This window comes from Periplaneta americana, chromosome 9 (genome assembly GCF_040183065.1).
Source record: "Periplaneta americana isolate PAMFEO1 chromosome 9, P.americana_PAMFEO1_priV1, whole genome shotgun sequence".
Taxonomy (NCBI): domain Eukaryota; kingdom Metazoa; phylum Arthropoda; class Insecta; order Blattodea; family Blattidae; genus Periplaneta; species Periplaneta americana.
This window is the reverse complement of record NC_091125.1, coordinates 51,512,977-51,535,922: the sequence shown is the minus strand read 5'-3', so window position 1 is coordinate 51,535,922 and position 22,946 is coordinate 51,512,977. Positions and strand designations below refer to the sequence as shown.

Sequence of the window (22,946 nt, the reverse complement as noted above, 5' to 3'; positions counted from 1 at the left end):
AAAACTTGAAGGAAGAAATGAGAAGAAACAGAGTGGATGTAATGGGAATATCAGAAGTGAGGTGGGAAAATAGTGGTGAGTTGGTGAGTGATGGATTAAGGTTGTTTTATTCAAATGGTGAATGCAAAGGAAGTCATGGTGTTGGTGTATTACTGGGACCACGTGTGAAATATAAAGTGATGTCAGTGCATTATGTAGATGACTGGGTGATAATGGTGAGGCTACAAAGGAAGAAAATGGACTTAGTGCTAGTGCAAGTTATATGCCACATAGTGGATTAGCAGATGAGGAAGTAGAAGAAAGCTAGACAAGATAGAAGAGATAGTTGAGAAGGAGAAGAAAGGAGCATGTATAATTCTAATGGGCGACTGGAACACAGTTGTAGGAGAAGGTCAAGATGAAAGAACAGTTGGAAAATATGGATTGGGAAGAAGAAATGACAGAGAAGAATCTGTGGTAAATTTCTGTATAAGAAATGAAATGATCGTTGGATACACATGGACATTCCCAAGGGACGAAAGCAGATACCATATAGATAACATACTGGTACAGGAAAAATTCCGAAATTGCTTAAAAAATGCGAAGACTTTACCAGGAACAGATATTAACTCAGATCATGTCCTCCTGATAGGCGAAGTACATATTCGTCTGAAAAAGATAAGAGGAAGACAAGTGATAAAGAAACTGAAAATGGAAAAACTGAAGAATGAAGAAGAAAGAAGAAAATTTGAAGCAAATTTTCAAAAGAAAGCCGCTACATTAGAATCCACACCTGAGAACAGTAATGAGTACTAGACTCACCTAAGAAGCTGCGTACAGACAACAGCAAAAGAAACAATAGGATATACAGAAGATGTGAGAATTAAGAAACCTTGGGTCACAGGGAAAATGTTGGAGAAGGTGGAGGAAAGGAGAAAATGGAAAAACATCAACACAGAAAAAGGTAGAAGAAACTACAGGAAATTTAAAAACGAACTAGGAAGAGAAACTGATAAGGTGAAGGAAGGCTGGATTAAAGAAAAATGTAAAGAAATAGAGGATCTAGAGAGAAAAGGAAGATATGATTTAATGTACCGCGAAGTAAAATGTTTGGACTTCACAAATAAGAGAAGCAAATCCATGTGGTTGATAGAGGACGAAATCGGAAATGAAATAACAGACAGACTAGGAATACTGAATAGATGGACGAAATATGTAGCAGAGTTATATGAGACAGGGAACTGTCCAGATGACTTGGCTATAGAAGACGAAGCAGCTGTATCAGAAGACGAAAAAGGATTTTCTATTTTAAGGAAAGAAGTTGAACTAGCACTTAAGGAAATGAAGAATGGGAAACCAACAGAAGTTAATGAAATCCCCATTGAATTAGTGTAATGCTTGAGTGAAGACAAGAAGGAAATTCTATCATTATGCAATGAAATATATGAGCAAGGTGACTGGCCTGAAGATTTTATGAAGACAGTGTTGCTTCCGATACCAAAGAAAAATAATGCCAAGAAATGTAATGAGTTCAAGACTATTAGCCTGATATCGCACTCAGAGAAGATTTTTCTGCAAATAATCACCGTTTATATTCTAAGATTGAAGAACAGTTGGAAGAAGAGCAGTTTGGCTTCAGGAAGGGAAAAGGTACGAGAGATGCAATTGGACTGCTACGAACAATCGACGAAAAATACCTAGAGAGGAATAAAGAAGTATATATAGTATTTGTGGACCTAGAAAAGGTGTCTGATGGAGTGGAATGGAATAAACTGATGGGGATCCTAAAGAAAATTGGCGTGATTGGAAAGAGAGGAGGCTGTTCAGTAACCTTTATGTAAAACGAGTCAAAGTCAGGATAGGAGAAGAAATGTCAGGAGGAGAGAGAGAAATAGGGAGAGAAGTACGACAAGGATGGCCTTTATCATCTACCCTGTCCAACATCTATTTGGAGAATTTGGTGAAGAACTGTTTTCAGAACATGGGAGGAGTAAAAGTAGGAGTAAGAAGAATGAAGTGCAAAAGATTTGCTGATGATATGGCGTTGTTAGCAGAAAAGGAAACAATACTAAAGGATATGCTACTGGAGCTGAATGACGGCTGTGAGCAGTATGGGATGAAGATAAATGCAAACAAGACGAAGACCATGGTTGTTGCAAGAAAAATAAAGAAGATAAACTTGCGAATTCTAAATGAGGCAGTAGAGCAAGTGAACAGCTTCAAATACTTGGGATATACTATAAGCATTAACTTAAGCTGCTGCCAGGAAGTCAAAAGAAGGATAGCAATGGCAAAGGAAGCTTTCAATAGAAATAGGACCATCTTCTGCAGACCTCTGGAGAAAGAACTAAGAAGAGATTAGTGAAGTGCTTTGTGTGGAGTGTAGCATGTATGGGGGCAGAAACATGGACAATACGACGAAGTGAAGAGAAGCAAATAGAAGCATTTGAAATGTGGATATGGAGAAGGATGAGGGTGTGAAATGGACAGACAGAGTAAGAAACGAAGCTGTGTTGGAAAGAGTGGATGAAGAAAGAATGATGCTGAAACTGATCAGAAAGAGGAAAATGAATTGGCTGGGTCACTGGTTGAGAAGAAATTGCCTACTGAAGGATGCACTGGAAGGAATGAATGGGAGAAGAGTTCATGGCAGAAGAAGATATCAAATGATAGACGATATTAAGATATAGGTAATGCAGAGACAAAGAGAAAGGCTGAAAATAGGAAAGACTGGAGAATGCTGGGTTTGCAGTGAAAGACCTGCCCTTGGACAGAACAGTATGAATGAATGAATGAATTAGGCTAATTAATTAATAAAATAAATAAGAATTAATATTTTGGGACAACTTATCTAAAGCTGCATATATTTTTTATCTACAAAAGAAAGCTGTAAGGGCAATGACAAGTGTGCGTAAAAGGACACCATGCAAAAAGATTTTTAAAAACTTAGAAATAAGTCAATGAACTTAACTTGCGAATACATTCTTTGTCTGATGACGTTTCATATTAAAAACCAAGATACATTTAGTATTAATCAAAATGTTCATAATTTTAATGCAAGACAGAAATCATATCTCCATTTATCTCTTGTTGAACCCAACTATTATAAAAAATTAGTTCTCTGTTTATGTACAATGGTCTTCAATGCACTAGTTGCCTAATTTTTCTTGAAGTTTGAAAGGCCAAGATTAAAGGTTCAGAACAGAATTAACAATATTTCACTCATACCTTTCATTCAAGTGATTAATTATTTACACTTGTAAAATTAATATTAATCTGTTTGCTATGTCTTATATATTTTTGTTTAACTTTTAACATGATCCACATCTCTTAGCTACAATGCTAATGCAAGATTTATGGAATACAATAAATGAAATGACATGTTGAATTTTTAGAAAATATGGGAGCCATACTAGATTCATTGACAGAGATAAGTGACCTACCACTTGATCTTCAGAATAGACATGACATTACCAACAGCAGACAAACTGATCAGAAGAACTATACGAATGTTATAATCTATGTAACATAATCCAGGCCATTATACAGAGTGTGCCAGATAGTCAATAAAAAAATTAATTCAAATCTATTCCTCTTTTAAATAATAAGAATGTCGTCAAAATTAAACATGATTAATTTTTCAGAAGTCTTACGGTAAATGCCGAAAATAATCTTCTCATTGTGGTTTGAACGAAGATCATAATTAAGTGATAATTACAGGAAGATGAAAAACTTGTAAGCTTTAAATCCAGCAGATTGGTCTAATTCTATGTTGTTAGATGCCAAATATGGAAGAGAAAGTGTCAGATATTTGTGTGAACAATTCAGACTTGAAAATATAGTGTAGTGATAACAAGGATATTCAGAGAGTTCAAAGAAATAAAGGGAATTTTTATCACTGATAGTGGCTGCGAATATAATGCCAATATTAACTAGTGAATGTGAACATACATTGAAATCATTAACTCCTTGCCAAGCTGCCTTCTAGTTGAACATCTAATCTAGAGTTCCTTAACCTCGTGGGACCACATATTCAAAATTTCAACCTTACCCATATGTAAAATTTTGGTTGCTGTCTGGAAGACCATTAGCTCTTGAAACCCACTCCCAAAAAAGACAGCACTACCAAAAGTCCACGAGTATGATCCCTTATGGAAGTTTTTAAATCCTAGCAAGAGTACTTAAACTTATGTTTTAAATTAAACCCTGGATGATTACTAGGTTGCGAAAAGGCTTCTATTTTCATTTCTCTTAACATTTCAGAACTGAAAGCTTTCATCATCAGGGCCATGATGTTCGAGACCTGACTAGCCTGGGTTAGCCATGCACAATGTTCAACTCAACAGCACAGACGAACCTTCCAGTTCTGAAGCAATGCAACCCTGAGGATGGTACTTTAAATAGTTATGAAATATTGGAGAAATCACATTGCAATACAAGGTTATAGGTCTATAACCAAAAAAAATCACCTTCACATAGGTGAAAAAGTTACATGTATATTTTAATACATTCAAAACCTAGCCTAAAAGTAATATTCTTAAAAAGCATTAGATTCACATTCACTCAATAAATGTCATATTACTGAAGATGCAGTCTTAATTTAAATACTGATGCACTAATACTTAGAATTTCCCTTTTTTGCCATATGCGATAATTTTTGTTGATGTATGTGCATGTGTTCAAATTTGGTGTATGGAGTCATGTACATGTTCCATGAACACTTACATAGGACTATCTATTAGCAAAGATTAGAGACATTACAGTAAATAAGAAGTTAAATGTTTTCACATTCATTGCTCACAAATCATAGCAAAGCATTAGGCCTATGTATGAATACGGCACTAGCTGCCAATATATAGAATACAAGGGCTACCAAAAGACTTTGCCTTATTCACAGAGCAGAGGAATACCTGGTGCAGCCAACCAACATCATGTGCCGGTAGAAGCCTGGAGGACGCATCAATCTTTGTGTAGGCTTGTACATTCCACATGGAAAGTACATCTGGATAAAGCCACAGATAGTCGTCATCAGCATCTGGCTTGTTCCTGCAAAACGCCATATGTGTTACTTTATATCCATACACACTTTACAGGACATCGAGTTACATAATGTCAAAATCGAACAAATTTCAGTCATTATAGAAAAAGTCTGTTAGTAGTTCTAAGCAGTTATTACCTATATTTTATCATAATAATTTGAAAAACTAAGCTAACAGTAATGCTAGCCTAATAAATAGTCTTTAGATTTAGTGGTGATGAATTTTTAAGGGATAATAAAATCGTTTTGGTTCCTGTGGGTAGAAAAAAATGGAATGATTAATTAAGAATCTCTCAAAATCCAAATAAAGTGGGTATTTAACTCAACGAAAGGTCTTTCTTGCCAGCAATCTTTTAGACTGAGGCTGATAGTGTATGATGATGAAACTTTTAGCACAGCTTCCTTCAGAAAGGAACTACAATCAAAAGTCTCATGTCGTAGATTTACAGCACGAAAAAGAACGCTATCCCTGGGCGAGAGGGCTTCAGATTTATAGGACTGACTCACCAAACACTCTGTTTTGCAGACAGGTATCTCTAATGTCTAATGTTCTGATGCTAGTGTGAGACATCCAATGAGACAAGAGACTGCTGCCAAACAAACCAAGAAACAAAGTAGAAAGTATGATTTCAGATTTTCACGCTCAACACAGTACGAGAATTTGGAGTTTTTGTAGAGTTTCATAGGTGTATAAACATTCAAGGGCTAATCACAGCGCAAGCAAATTCCTAAAGTAGTAGCTACACAATCCTCCTGTCTTGTAAATCCCTGTAGACTAGGCCTAGTAATTGCCATGTTCGGCACTTCATCTGGATTAAAACTCAATTGAAACTGAAGACAATAAAATCACGTGCATGATATTCTTCGAAAGAGAAGTAAAATAAAGGGTCTCGTGTAATAGATTTAGCACAAGTGAAAGAACCACGCCCCAGATCAAATTACTGGTGTCTATTCTTCACAAAAGTTCCCTGCTTCAGGCAGATAAAATACAATGAAAACGATAATACGTGCCCATTTATTATATTATCCTAAACTGTACACAGTTTTCTTCCAGTCCCTTGACATTCCCTCTATTAAAAAATAATATCATAAGTCACTGCTTAATATGCTCGTCATCCTGTTTAAGTTACCCTCTTTTAACGTCTGAAAATTCTTAAAATATCATATTTCAAAGAGTATAGACAAAATCCGTCTGGAATTCTCAATTTACTATTAGCACCTGTAGCCCTGTATGTCAAAGGCATGTTGGAGTCTGTGTTTGATAAATAAGCCTACAAAAGAATGGAATTTGGCTCTTATACCTGCAAGGTTCTGTAAAGTCTCTGGTCGTCTGGTTACCAGTTTCAAGTTCCAATGTCAGTGAAGACAGTTCATTGTTGCAAATTCGGATAGTTCCGAGGAATTGTCATTGTTGTTAGTATGGTAATAGGTAAATCCCACAAATCACATTGCTTCAAGAAAATTAAGAATCTACCGTGCAATTACAAAAGCCAAGCATGTGCATGAATGACAGGGACCTGTTTGTCACATGGTTGAAAGACTTAACCCACAAAATTATGAAGGAAACTACATCCTAATACAAGTAAACTGCAACTGATGGATCAAGAGAAAATAAAAGTAATAAAGCACTTTATCACTAGAGTCCAGATTTTAATGCAAATGCATGTTTTTATATAAGGTTGTTACACATCTCAAACTTTCCAAATATTAGTGTTATGATTTATCGATTCCAAGTAATCGTACTTTTTCCGTGCATGTTTGCATGTTTTGGCTTTTTTTGGGAGTAAATTAATGAATATATAGCCTACATAAATACATATACATGGCACAAAGATAGTTTACAATTAATTTACAATTAACATCAATAATTGACTATATAATAATAAAACAAAACTCGAACCAAAAAAATGTACAAGATGTAAAAGTACATAGAGGGATTCTAGGCCTATATGGAGGTGATCATTATTTCGTAAATAGTACGATTTTTTGTCCTTTTACAAACATACCAGATAAGGAGACAAATAAAACCAAACTGAAAGAATCGACGAAATTTACAAGGAAATATAATATAGATAGTTTACAAGAAGAAAGTACAGTGGATTTATATGAAGAAGATTTGATGGAAAACTAGATCCAGCAGAATTTGATACTACAGAAGATCTGTATAAATAATATGACTGGAAAAATTAATGAAGCAGCTATGGAAGCATCGGGAGAAAAACAAAAGAAATATGGAAATAAAAATTTATATTTCTGGAATAAAGAAATTAATGAGATGGTTAAAACAAAAAAGGAAAACTACAACAAACGGCTGAACACAAAAAATGTTGACGATAAGATAGAGTTAAAAAAAATAAAAGCAGAGATTGGGAAGGAAGTTATAAAAGAGAAGAATAAAAGCTGAGAAAAACATTTAATACTATCCAATCATATTTAGGTGGTAGGAAAAGTAGTGAAGCTTGGCAAATATTAAAAAATTTAAGGAAGAATGAATGTGAAAAACATGGTATAGAAATTTACTTCAATGGACAAATGGGAAACATATTTTAAAGAACTTTTAACCGAACAACGACAAACTTATTTAGAAACCACTACTGAGGAAACAAATGAGAACGTACAAACAAATTATATACATTTGGACTAATAGATATAGAGATTATTGTTGACTCTCTTAAACACAAGAAAGCATGTGGAAAAAGCTGGAATTCCAGCAGAACTTATAAAATATGACAGTACCAAATTGTTAAATTATTACAACTTTTTGATAGATGTTTAAATGGGGAACCAGTACCAAATGCATGGAAAAATTGGCCTTCTTTCAGCCATACATAAAAAAGGGAACAGAAATGAATGTAAAAACTATAAAGGAATAACTGTAACAAGCATTTTCAGTCGTGTCTATGGAAGTACTTTATAGAACAAGAATTTAAGAAACAGAACAAGCGACATTTCGGGCAGGACGACCAACTATGGATCATATTTTTAGTGTAAGACAACTGACTGAAAAAGGAATAACTTTCCAACAACCTCTACACCTACTGTTTATAGACTTGAAAAAGGCATATGATAGTGTGCCATAGAATAAATTATGGGAATCGTTAAAACAATGCAAAATAAACAATATCATTATCCAGGCGATAAAAAGCTTCCCTATATGATAAATCATACATGAAAATTAAAATGCACAACAAGATTTCAACTGGATTTCATGTCACAAAAGGCCTAAGACAAGGCTGTCCTGTATCACCAGTTTTATTCAAAATATACATACAAAATGCTTTAAATAGTCTGGAAAAAGAAATGCTAAGAGGATACAATTTATTCACTACTATTTGCAGATGATCAGTTATTAGTTGCAGAAGATTATGAAGATATAGAATACATGACGCGGAAATTGATAGAGGAATATGAAAAATGGAGTTTAAACATTAATCTGAAGAAAACAAATTATATGGCACAGATTCAAGACTTAATATTAGAAGATGGAAAAGGAATCATAAACTACTGCAAAGAATATACATACTTGAGAGTGAAAATCACGAAAAATGGTAATCATGAAGAGGACATAAATGGAAGAATAAACAAAGGATGACTAGCAATATCAAGACTAAATAGCATTTTATGGGAACGAGATATTACAATAAAAACAAACATTTATAATTCAATTATAAAAAGCACAATCACATATGGATCAGACACATGGCATCTGAAATCAAGAACAATACATAAATTACATTAAATTGAAATGGATTTCTGGCGACGATCTGCAAGGATTTCGAGAAGAGAAAAAATCAGAAACAATGTGATAAGGGAAAAAATGAAGCTGGAAGGATTCCTTGTAGGAGACATTAAAACAGCACAGATGATTTGTGCCGTACAAAAAGGATGACGAAAGACAGATTACCGAAAAGGATTTATGAATGGATTCCGATGGGAAGAAGAAAGAGAGGAAGACCGAACTTAACCTGGCCAGAGAGAATAGTTAGAATATTAAGTGAAAGAGGTTTAGAGGAGGGAGATTGGGAGAACAGAGATTAGTGGCGAGTGGCTATAAATTCTTGAAATGGGTAGAGGAAGATGCCAAAGACATTGTAAACCTGTAAATAAAAAATAATTAAAGAATAATTAGACTTTTATAATGTATATTATGTTCTTTTTTCTGGATTTAGTGCATAGATTATGTTACCTTGCATAATGGATGTTGCTTCATAAAATCTGGTATTTCCACGTTGCTTGTCTATTGAAAAAAAATAAAATAAAAGAAAGCTACCGGTAATATGGTTTCGTGGCATCCTACCCAACATCTAGTCTTTGAACTTTCCTCTAAACCAGCCATTTTCAACCAGTGTGCCACAAGAAGATGAAAATAGTAAAGATTTCTGTAGCAAAAATTGGAAAAATAAGAATGAAGAGAGTAGTAAAAAAGTGAGTACATAAGAGTCAACATTCGGCGAATGCAGTACAAATCAACATTCAGTAAACAAATTGAGATTTTTTGTGTGTGTGTTAGGCACAAGGGCTTCAAACAGGCCTAATATAGTATTGTTTAAAGTAAAAATATTTTATTTCATATGTATATTTCCCAGATGAACTGGTTCATAGTTATTAACAACAGAGTACATTCAATATTTTATGAAAAAATACAGCACATAGACAAGCTGACAGAGAGACATGTCTAAATCACTTTTTCAGCATAAATAATACTGAAAATAACACGAATTTATTTCTTACAGCATGGTCAGACATTTTTATTCTTTTTGTTATATGATGAAGTAAAAACATGTATTTAGTTCCAGATGTAATATTGCACTGTTATGATGTTATTCTGATTTATCACAACATAGCCTATTGAAGTTTGGATTTATCATTATGAAACTTATCATGAAGCCATAGCACAATAAATTCAATAAATTTGGCATTATTTCACATTCTTTCTTTTAGAACTAAATGCATTTATAAGAATCATACAATTGTGTTGAATTACTGGTAATGCAAAAGTCAATACTAAAAAAATGTAATAAAACTTCTAAGCATGAAATACGTAACGATATGGAGAATTGCAAAGAAGAATGGATCATATCATTTTTAATTACTGCTACAGCTACAATAATATTTATTTCTTATTGTTACAGTTAAACTTCATTTCTTGAAACTTAAAGCACCTGAAAAGTTTGCAAAGTGTTGAAGTAATTAAGCAAAGTCGTAAGAAGTGGCCTGTATAGCACTAAATGTGCTGATCAATCAATAAATTATATAAAAAAAAAGTAAAGTTGTAGGTTTCAAAATGGCAAATGTAAGGAAAAACATCCTCCGCCTGAAAAAAAATAGTTTCTATAATCTGATGACTAGATATATCCACGAGCACTTCGAAAGTTTTCTTTTGTTTACGTAAAAAAAAAAAAAGTATATACATCCTTTGCAAATATTAAGTAACTTCTAAGGCCGTGTCTCAAAGCTACAATTTCAGCTGAAGTGAACTAGATTGTTGACTAAATAGCCGGATGTGACGTCAGAAGTTATGATCCAAAGCTACATAGTGCATAGCAATCAAGTCCGTAGTAGCTAGTAAACGAAAATGCTTGCTCGATTGTTGACTTGTTCACTAAACAAACATGGATACCTCATCAGCAATTGGGGTTATTAAATCTGAAAATGCTTTGGAAGTGAAATAATATAAATATAATGTAGAATAACACGTTAACTTTGAACACTGACAATGTTAGTAACTTCTGTACAATGTTTTAAACATTATTGTAATATATTAAGCCCTCATCTTCTCCACATAATTCGTAATGAAACTGCATTAGGACACTGCCTTCTTAATTCAGTGCTGCACCGTGATGTCGTGGTTTTTAGAGAAATAGTCTATGAAGAAGGCCATGCTTCAAGCATACATGTCCAAAGCTCCCTAGTGTGTAGTTTACAAGTCAGCTAGTTGCTAGTCACTAGTGTGTAGTATGGACTTGAGCTTTGAGACATGGCCTAAGTATATGACCATAATTTGTCTATATAAACAGACTATCGCAAGTGTTTGATAGAAAAACAAACAAGGTTTCAAAGTCGATCCTAAGGAGCATGTTCTAAACAGAAATGCTATTATCAACTGACTCATTTATTTCAAACAACAGACAAATAGCTATTTCATTACTGAAATACCCTTAAATTCTCTTCCCGAAACTAGTGATAATGTGATAATGTGCAGTAAATGAATGAATCTTGCTATGTACGGTGAAACAAATGCCATCATTATTTGAAACCAACTTTTGCAAACTTGCACATAGTAGGCCTGCTTTTCAAAAACGAACACACAAATTATGCCTATGTTCTTTTTAATTATTGTAATCTTATTACATTTTCAATGATTAAATTGCTACTGAAAACGTACAGTAAGGAACTCAATTCAAAATTCAGACTGATCATGCTTTATGAATATTGAACCGAAAAGCCAGAAACTAAACATACAAGAACAATGCGGAATTTACAGACGTACAAAAACTCATCCTCAACACTCAACTAAATTTCAGCAAGCACAACCTTTTCGACATGACACTTACTGATCATAACACACCCCCACCAAGGCACCAACAAAAAGAAACCGGAAACAAGTGCAAGACCTCACTAGAAATATAAAGATGGTGGAAACAAGCCGAAACTAGGCAATAAGGTAAAATACTGTAATAATTTCAACATTAACACAGAAAAATTAAAAAAAGTTTATTTAACATACTTAACAAATCGTCACTGTGAAAGAAGACTGTCATATTTCAAAATGTGTTAATTTTCAGGAGAAGCATTTTAAAAATTAGGCATTACATAATCCAAAAAGTAAATACTAGAAAACAGTTTTATGTGCGAAATGAAGATACTATGTAGACTCTACTACATCAGGCCTTATTCCCTGAGTATTATGATAATAATAAATCCCTTTTATAAGGCCTTTTTTATTATGACAGCACTTTCCCAATAATTCGGAGATCATTTTAGGTGAATTAAAGGCAAAGCTTTCATTATTAGAGTTTAATTATTTTTATTTATTTTTTTTTTTTTTTTGCAGAAAGTAAAACAGTTTAATTTGTGACGGTTTTCCACATAAAAGTTTACATCTTTGGCAGTTAAAATTTATAGAAAAATAAAAAATGGTGAGTTTTTAGTTATAACAGTTTTCTTCGAAGGCAACAAAATCATTGGTGTTTAATGTAGAGTACTTAGCAACGAAATTATTCGCTCTACATTCCAGTATTTCTCATATGTGTAGAGACTGGCATGAAGACGTTTATCATTCATGCAGTATAATCTAACCCCCCAATCCTTAAAAAAAAGGAAACAACAACAACGATCTCATAATATCTAACATACTGCAGTATGTCAATCCACCTGAAACCTATTTGCAGATATAGCAAAGACATTCTGTGCAGTTAAAATGGCGTGAATCACACCTGCCACAGGTGTTTTCCTACCAACATGATAATATAAAATCGAAGGAAGTGCAACTTATGTCTGGAACCAAACCATTGTAGGCTATATCATTTAATAATAATAATAATAATAATAATAATAATAATAATAATAATAATAATAATAATAGCAGGTCCTTAAACCGAGGGCCCACATTTTATGAATCCCTCCCTGAGGTACATCCTATAATGTACCAAAATGGAAGTAATTCTTGTACCGGTAACTCTTTCTCAGCATCCACAATTTAGTCGAAGTTTCCCTAGTAAATTTGAGACTGTACCTATCTAAAATTCAATCTTTTAATAACTGGCGAATCTTTTGAATTCAATGCTATTTGCAGCATCATAGGTGAAAATTCGTACTAACTACCAGTGTATTCTACACTGATTACAACATTCTATCCCAAAAATTATGATGCAGTATAAACCTAGAGGACATCGTCGACCAGGACGACCTTTTAGAAGACTGCTAGATGGGGCCGAAACAGGTCTACAGAGGCCTAATTCGTGAAGGATGATGACGATGATGATGATTATTACAACTTTCTATCTCAACTTGAAGCAACATTTATTTACAGAGGGCGTTGCACTAATCCCAGTATCACACTTACTTGCTATAGCCTAGGCCTATATTATATTAGGCCTATAACACAAGTGATAAAAAGAGAAGATAAGTAGGATGCCATTAGTGTTTAATTTCGAGAGGAAGGATGTTTGGCACCCATCATGTTGATTTCATTAAATGTAGCATACATCCAAGGGGAATGGCTAGGCGCCCCCCCCCCCCCAAAGACCAAAAACTGTTGTGACTTGTAGGAAGGCAAACATGAAATCTAAAAATATTCTTTCCTCCTTTAGAACAGTACTCATAGACTAATCAGTACGGCATAAATAATATGATTTTTGGAAGGCCCCTGTATTTTATTTCAGACATGCTCCAAATACAATTTCTGTATACATACATCCCTGCATTAGTTATTCCTTATTTTTATTATCATCATCATCATTGTCCTAACAAGTATTGGGCCTAATGGCCCATTACAGTCTCAAGCCATCTCTTTAAAGGTCTTCCTAGTGTTCTCTTCCCTCCTGGACAGTAGGTAGAAATGTGATGAGGAATGCGAGTCCTTTCCATGTGGTGAACATGTTGCTGCCAATCAGTTCTGTAACTATAGATGTAATCCAAAATAGAAGATATTTCAAGCTCTTGAAGAACATCTTCGTTCCTCTAGTAGTCTAATCTAGTATAGCCAGCTAATCTTTGCAGGAATTTCATCTTGTTGGCTACTATTCGGGTTTTATCTCTTTCCATCAAAGTCCAGGCCTCACAACCATAAGTTAGTACTGATCTTGCAAATGTTTTATAAAGCTTTAATCCTCGTATGTTTCTGCACTAGAGAGAGTTTAAACACTTTGTTGATGACTGCCATTGCTCGGTTATAATTTAAAATTTTAGCAGATATATCTATTTCATTTTCATAACTGACATGATATCCTAAATATTTAAATGAAGAAACTTGTTCAGTAGGTTTATTATAAACACATATCTTGGTACGAACAGGAATTCGTCCCTTAAACTTTTATGAGTTCTTTATTTACCTCATCTTTAAGTCTTAGTTATGTTATAGATCTATAGTGAGTACCATATTACCGTATATAAGTTAGTTAGTCCCAGTGAATGTTCCTGGTTTTTTTAATAGCCAACCAGCACAGGTCCCCCTTCCCTTGCTTTTTCTTTTTTAGTTGGTTATTTTACAACTCATTATCAACTGCTTTGAGTATCTAGCATCTGAGTGAGATGAAAGTGAAAATGCTAGTGAGATGAGTACAGGATCCAGCACCGAAGTGCAGCTTACAAATGTTCAAACTGGGGAGTAAGAGTTCCAGACTGTTATAGGGAACTTAAATGAACATGTAAACTTGTACACCACAGAAAGACTGCAATCTGTCTCATCAGATGTGATTAGCCTATATATCTGTTTTTGACTGCTTGTGTTGGCCTTCTAAAGAAAAATTCTTCTGTTTGGCATAGACGAAATTAAAAAAAAGAAAAAGAAAAACTGTTCTTGTACTTGAACACAAAATTGATTGTTCTTTTAGCGAAGTGGGCAGAATACAAACTTCTGCTTTCCTCAGTGACTCTTAATGAGATGCTGGAGAAGATTCACATTAAAACTTTCGCAGCAAGATTCTCGAATTAGCTGCAGATTCTCACATTTTGTGTTGTTTCACGAGTAAATACAGCGTCATGTTAGAGATGCTTCAGATGTCACAACAGACTCAAGACAGTGTACAGGAACTCGCTGAAGTTGGTGACACTGGATGACCTATTAAGAGTTTCTATAAATGTACCCTTCTTGTCTAAGTTTGACATGGCTGCTACAATTAGTGGTACTTCAATGCAGAAAGACAGCGCTACACTAACATGAAATGTTAAAGTACCAGTAGATGTAGGCTATTTAAAAAAAATTCCTTTGTTATTTGGTACCATTAAAAACATATGTTTTGTAAGTTATTGTAATATTTTGTCTAAGTTGAAGAAACTAAAACGAAAAGGAGAAGGTATTTTTCATATTAAATGATTCGTGAAAGTAGTGGCAATGAAAGTTTTTAGAGTAGCTACTGCTTTCAAACTTGAAATTTCATGCTCTGTTAGACTAGCTATGTCATATTAGGCCTAATTAGTAACATTCAGGAATCACTCCTCACAGTCAACTGCTGAAAATGTTTCACATCTTGAGTGTTACATAATCCTATGTTGAAGAAACTAAAGCGAAAAGGGGAAGGTATTTTTCATATTAAATGATTCGTGAAAGTAATGGTGATGAAAGTTCTTAGACTAGCTAACTTACTGCTTTCAAACTTCAAATTTCATGCTCTGTTAAACTAGCTAGTTACTGGTATGTCATAAATTAGTAAAATTCAGGAATCGTCTTCTTCACTGCTGGAAGTGTTTCACATCTTCAGTTTTACATAACTTAATTCATATCACATCCACATCATTCACAGGACCTGTTTCATTTCTCTTTTAAACGAAAGAAAAAAATAGAACAGTGATACCTCGCTCCATTATTTTGTTTATTTAAAACTGAAATTGTAACGATAATTTGTGGACACTGTGAACATATAAACAAGTAGGCTAAGGTAAAATCACAGTCTAGTATATACAGTCACGAAGCTCAATACGTAGTAAATATGCAAACATTAGATAGTTGCTCACCACTAGGATCGCTAATATCGACTCATTACAGGCAATGCAAAATAGTACCGGCACAGTCTATTGTTTCTAGCACCCTCAAAACTCAAGCTTCGTGACTGTATATAGTAGACTGCGGTAAAATTGAGCTATAGACCTATTATTGCTAGCTATGCATTAGCTTACAAGTAGTGACATTTAACCATATGAAATAAGACACTAATTACATTTCAATTTATTATCGGAGAACTGAACAATCAATTATCTACCACTTAGATTAGATAGCTAGCTTCAAATACTACTTCATATAAAGGGGCAAAAGTCAGATTACATTCTAATATAGCCTACTTAAAGAAGTTTGTGTAAGTTTACAAGATGCTGATTAGGAAGTATATAAAGATTAATTCAATGAAACGACACAATTACATCACTGTCATCATTGCTACTAGCCAGATTAACCACGCGGAATTACTTCGTAAACATGTCATAATTTCAACAATGATTTCTTTGATAACAGGCACCGTCTCGCATACGGTAGCATGACTATACTATACTCACTGTATTTATTTCAATAAGTATATGTCAAAGCTAAACAGGCGACAGGCTACTCTGATTCTGTGGATTGCTCTAGACATAAGTTTATAGGCTTAACCAAGTTACTCGAAACTAAATCAAAGCAAGCAAATTAGACTTACGACACATTTTATTTGGATAAAAGCAAGTAGCTATTTTCTGCAACATAATAAATTAGGCCTACTGAGCAAGGAAAATAAATGTATTGAAAAATTCCCCATAACCAAGTACATTAATTCTGGAGGAAAGCCTCTCCAAGGATTTTAGAAGTTCTGAGCATGTATAATTATTCTACATTAAATTCCCATCATTTATATGCGTAGATTTTTTTGCGGGGGGACTGTGGTTTTAAATATTTCGATTTTTAAAGTTTTACATAGTTTTGGATGGTAGCATAATGTCATGTTTGTTGGTAGGCGATGTTTACTGCTTGGTGACGACCAGAGTAGTTTAGGTTAGCTTAGTTTAGCTCAGTTTTGCTTGAGTTAGGTAAGGTTAGGTTAGGTTAGTTTAGGTTGTGATAAACTATGTTAGGCTACAGTCGAAACTGTCGAAATTACGTGTTTCCTAATTTTTTTCGTATTACCTTTCGAAAGTCGAGTATAAAATCGTAGTTTGTGGGGAAAAAAAAAAAGTTCGAAGATCATGGAGTGGTCGTCCAAAATTACCCCAAGTAGGCTACTGCATATTAGATCTAAGTAGATACTGTTCTCCAACCAGGAGATTAACCGTGAAAGGAATGTGCTTACTATTGCGTCATCTATTGGAGCGAACTAGACAGATAATATTACCGTTATAACGTCAGTTTAAAAAACATGCGCTCTCCTGCATATGTTATTTCCTGTATGGAGGGATTAAAAGACCAGGAGATTAACCGAGATCTAATTTTGTAACTAGGGTAGTATAAATATGTTTATCAGTGTTATCGTTTGTGCTTTGAGAGTTAGCCAATGGAGATGCGTTTACCCGCATGTGTAATCTTATGACATCAACAATCATTCACAGCATAACCCCGCTGCGTCTCATTCCCCTGAGACTTTCTCCTGGTTGGAGTACAGTAGTATTGCGTTGTAATGATTTTTCGTGCAGGAATTCTGCGTTATCACATGATGAAGGATCGGTGGAGTGGAGAATTGGAATCTGGTGTGGCTTAGTGGATAGAGCGTCAGCACGAAGAGCTGAAAACCCGGGTTCGAATCCTGGTGCCGGGGAGAATTTTTCTCTGCTCTACCAATCCTTCATCCTAAGTAGATAGGCCTAAGTTAATACTTTTCGTTCATGTTAGGCCTATGCAATATATTTGTCCAAATGTATTTATAAATACAGTGCGATCGAAAAGTCCCTCTGCAGCTGAATTAGTTCTAGTAACACCAGAATACAACCCTGTAGAAAACTGGCACTCCTCCATTCATTCCGGTTTGACAACCTCATACCCCCAGTCCATCATATGCTTAGCGGCCAGTGCTGCCACTTGATTCCTCTACCAAATACACTTGAATTCTCTACCTAGTGGATTCTCGGCTACACAAGCACTGCGGAGAGACTTCTCAACCACACTGTACAATGGTTATAACAAGCATTATTACCGGTACCACTGTACTAAATGTTAATTTTATTATCCATCCTTCAATGACATCTACGAGTATTAGTTTTGCAGAATGTTCTCCGGTGTCAAGTGAAAAGTGGTCATGTTACTTTAAGTTGGGTTAGATTACTAGTTCAGGTCAGATTTAGTTAGACTAGAATACCGAAATTACAAAGTGTTATTCCTATATCTCGAGTTAATTTTCCCTACACATGAGTAATGAGCCGCATGCAGATTGTCTCTATTAACTCATAATTTAATTTCAAATTGTTACTGTTAAGGAAAGTTACAGTATGCATTTAAAGTAGGTAGCCTATTTCTGTACTGCTGCGTTACCACGCTAAGGTACGAATGTATTTGCGTAGTTAACCTCTAATCGAGTCATATGTACCGTAAACAAAAGAAAAATTGAGTACTATACCAATTTCACACAGAAATAAGGGTTTTAAGTTGCTGTGGAAATGGTGGCCGGTGGAAAGGCAGAATCGCATGTAAGTTTTTGATAGATAGCCAACATAGAAAGTGAATTTTCGTAAGGTCGAGTATCAGTGATAGGTTAGGTTGGTTAATTCAGGCTTTTGGTATGCTTTGCATAAGTTATACGCATTTTGTTCGGTAGGTCGGTAATGCAATTGTACAGAATTAACATGGTGTGGTGGGGAGGTTGGTAAAGTCTCTGAATAGCACACACAAAACGGCGTGAAGAGGAAAAGAAATCAAATAAGGTTATAATAATTTAGTGCAAATTCGCGTTCTGAAACAGCGCATGTTAAACCTTACACCTAGGTATAAAAAGGTCACCGTCTTCTCTTCCTTTACTACCACTGTTTCATAATATTGTCATCCTTCCAGTCCATCTTGTTTCTTGAGGTTAAGTAAGGATAAATAACGATTCTGCGACCTTTCCTTGAAACCTACCGTAAGGAAAGTCTCAACGCTTCTTCTAACAGATGTTGAACAAATAAACACTGAAGAGCGAGGAGGCACTTCAGGTTGAATTACGAGAGACGATTTTAAAATTCTTAGGTACGTTTAATTTAACCATGCATAGGCTTACCACAATATGCATACGAATTTTCGACATTACCTAATTCGTCGTTCAAATTCCTGGCCTAACTCCTATGATCATTATTTTTTTACAGTGTTTAACCAAGTAAATTAGGCCTATTCTGAATTATTTATCTGCTTCGAAGGTTCGAAGCCAAAGTGGTGATTTGATGAAAGATGTAATGTCAAATGTAGTAAATTGGCTGATGAACTTATTGGTACCGGTAGGTAATGTGTTTACAGTAGATCTACATAGCATGGACCTATTCTGAAAGTCAAAACACAAACAGAGCTACAGGTAGGCCTATATTATAAAAACAATAACATACCTAATATTGTTGGATCTCCTTTCATATAGGACAAAATATACTTGTTCAGGAACAAGGTACAACCGCTGAAGAAATACCACAGAATTAGAAAGAACATAGCCCGTATGTTGAACAATCCTTCCTTCGAACCGATGGGTAAATTATCGTCACCATCACTTCGCCTTGCAGTCGGAACTGCAAGCAATTTACTCCTTTCATCACTGTATGTAAGACAATTTTTGTCGGCGTCAAGACAGTGTATGTCTTGGGATTCTGTCTGATCACTTAAATGCGAAATAAGAGTGTTATCCATGATTAAATGAGCTTTATGCTCTGGTCTTATACATGGAACACATATAATAAAATAATGAAGTTAATTTCGACGCAGACTACATGATTTACCTAATTACACATATTAGGCCTGTATACATTTCACACAACTGACACTCACTGAGTTAGTGTTTACATTTACCGAACAAATTAGGTGAATCAACATTTGACATATGAAGCCGAATGTTCGGACAGGTGTAATAGACCATTACAAGTACGTCTAATATAACGTTAATAATAACCCTATTTCAGACAAAATTATACACGGAAGTACATCACTGGAAATGGCTGTTGATTAATGCTTTCTTTATGCCAACACAGCACATCAGTACCACCTCACACGAACACGTCCATAACAAACACCCACATCGCTTGCTACACATAATTCACAATCGCTGCTCACAGCACTGATGGTGGTAATAACTGGAACCCCTGATTCGTAATCAGGCCTAAAACTTCAAAGATTTATTTCCCTAAATAAGAAACAGAAATTCCCTCACCATCACGAAATTTACCTTCATATGAAAAGTTTGCAGATCACAATAATTTCATTTTTTTTTCTTATCAAATACTTTTGCAAATTTTTAATATTCACTCATTATTAAAAACCTTTGAATAAGATGTTTACGTTATCATTTATGCAGTGGAACTGTAAGCAATCGCATAAACAATCCCGACATTTTTTTTCTACTACCATTGTTGTTTATACTTGTTTTTTTGAAAGATGGGACATGACGGTTAAGCTGCCGAGCTTGGAACTACAGTGCTATGTTGCCAATATGGACTACCATGCTGCCAGTTGATGGAAGTTAGCAGAGCCTTCATTAGAAGGCTCTGAAGCTAGCAATTGACGTTAAGATGGCCGACGTTAAAACATTCATTGACAATTGACGCGAAGGTAACAATACAAAAATCGACAGAGAATCAAACACGAAACGTACCAATGCTGACATTGTCGCCAAGAGAGCTATAAAGCACTCGCCACGTGGGAACGGTAAGTTTGGCAACTCAACCGTTGTTACCATAGCAACAGGCTTACCACGCTATACAACATTCAGTTGTTTTTCCGATCGCAATGTCCCGTCATGTCCCATCTTTAAAAAAAACAAGTATAGTAAACCAAGCCCCTACAGTCTCGGCTGCGCGAAACGAGGAAACCGGGGCAAATTGAACGCTGCGCTTGCAGCCATATTGTTGGAGAGCAGACAAATAATAGCAGTGCGTAAATCACGCAATTTAACGCTGTGATGATCTAAAATTGACATATTATGGCCATTTTCGACGTTTAACGTAAAATTAGGACGAAATAAACATATTCAAAGTTTCATTGATATGTGTTAGAACATTAAAGAAAAGAAAATACGTATGCAGCAATTTATAGAAAACATACTGATACATCCATAAATAGGCCTACACAATACACATTATAGATTGTATAATTTTACGATAATCAGCAAATTGTTAGGTTTCAGAGAATCTAAAATTATATTAACATATTAACTCTTAGATCACAAGACATAAATATATGCACCTTGATTACACAAGTTCTTGTTATAATCAAATTCCTAAGTGAAATAAATATGCGATAATCAGTATAGACTTGTTGTTAAGTTTTAGAGAATCAAAAATAAATTATATTACCGGTACTTTTAGACCACAGGACATAGGTAATCTGGCAAAATATAATATGCGAAGGTAGCCAAATTACATTGAATTCATTCTTCAATTAATAAAGGGAATGCTATCAATTATAAAAAGTATCGGTACCTAATACATTGCATACAATAGGTAACGTGAAGACCTAAAAACTAAACAATCACTTTATGCAAGATAAAAAAAACCACATACTTTTATGTGTGGATTTTTTACATATTGTATTTATATTTTAAATAAATAAAATAGATATATTATCATTGCTTGCGGAGTGACGGTACATATTTTTTTATGCACATATGCAATATCAATAAGATGCCATTCCTTGCTTTTGTTAATAAAATATATCCGGCAAAATGTAAAAGAGTTATTTATAGGTGAACTCTGAATCATAAATTCACAAAGGAGGCTTAGCTATTATAGCTATTTATTTATTTATTATCTGTATATTTATTTATCCATATATGGATCATGAATGAAAGTTTATTATCTTGCAGATAAATTCATTTACATAATAAAAACAAAAAGTTATCTTTCCACTAATGTTTTAACATCTGATGTTTAAGCCTAAATAATTCACTCAGTGGGATTTCTCTACAGTCTGATATACCTGTAGTGAGAGGGGCGTATTTTGCGGGCTACCGGGGCTACCGGCGGTAGCCCAAGGAAATTAAAAAAGAAAAAGTTTATGTTATAACATAATGTAATAATTTTGTATTATTAGTTTTACCATAGTAATTAAAATTAAAGTAATTGTTAGATATATTTTGTGTAATAATAGGGTCAGCGGTAGCCCAAACCCTTTAACCAGTATACGCCGTCCTGTACTAACAATTAAATATTCTTTATTGTCGTAAACTACTGATTGATTTTAATGATATTGATATTGTAACAACAGAGATAATATTATATTTGATTTTTAATGATATTGATATTGTAACAACAGAGATAATATTATATCGTACATTTTGCAAATAGCTTGGAAAATTAAACAGGGATGGTATTATCGCCGCGCTCTCATGGTTAACATTCGGCAGGTCTTTGAGCGGCCTCATGCGTTCGGCAGGTCTTTGAAATTTAATTGTATTATTGTTTTCAATTTCTTGTGTCGCCGCTCCAATCACTCGCCTCAATTTCAATAATTCAACCAATAAGCTGCTTCAATTATTATTAAATGACACTTACTTGTCTAATCCACACAGACTAAACCCGAGGTTGCAATGTCTTGTGCTGAGGACGAACATTAAGGTGTGTGATTAAAATTATTATTAAAGAGTTATTATTAAGAGTTAAGAAAGCCAACGTACTCGTATATGAAATAATAATAATAATAATAATAATAATAATAATAATAATAATAATAATAATAGCCATTGAACAATATAACAAACTAATGCTTATTCTTATCGAGAAAGTAGACGTGACAACGTGACGCTTAGAGTGAAACCTACAGAGCAACAATCGGTCGGCAAAATTATTTTTTTAAAGCACACCGCACGTTATTGTATGATGCCGACATGTTAAACATGAGTCCGCGGCGATAACATATCATCTTTCAAAATTCTATTGCCATTACTTTCACACTATTCACTAAAAACGCCCGAGACAAAACAAAGGACAAGTATGACAATCGTGTTTACCGCTCTATTTCTACCAGTAGCATGGCGGCGTAAACATGCGCAGACTGGTTTCAATTTTGGACAGCACACCAGCGCTCTGTGTGAGTCTAGTATACTATTATAACGTCTTTGTAGTAAACTATCCGAAGACAGGTTTAGACCCC

At 34.5% G+C, this 22,946-nt stretch overlaps 1 protein-coding gene across 5 annotated transcripts in view; it reads right to left on the bottom strand.

The window, feature by feature from the left end:
• Positions 1 to 19,928, bottom strand: part of LOC138705927 (solute carrier family 35 member E2A-like) — an 84,490-nt gene extending 64,562 nt beyond the window's left edge. For 4 of the 5 annotated variants that reach the window (XM_069834717.1, XM_069834713.1, XM_069834715.1 and 1 more), the window contains exons 1-2: positions 19,202 to 19,927; positions 4,890 to 5,025 (exon numbers count right to left, since the gene is read on the bottom strand). In XM_069834717.1, coding sequence (XP_069690818.1) covers positions 4,890 to 5,025; positions 19,202 to 19,493 — 428 coding nt within the window. In that variant the 5' untranslated portion in view covers positions 19,494 to 19,927. Of the gene's footprint in view, positions 1 to 4,889; positions 5,026 to 19,201 lie in introns of all 5 variants that reach the window. The other variant, XM_069834714.1, reaches the window with a different exon arrangement.
• Positions 19,929 to 22,946: the final 3,018 nt, after the last annotated feature.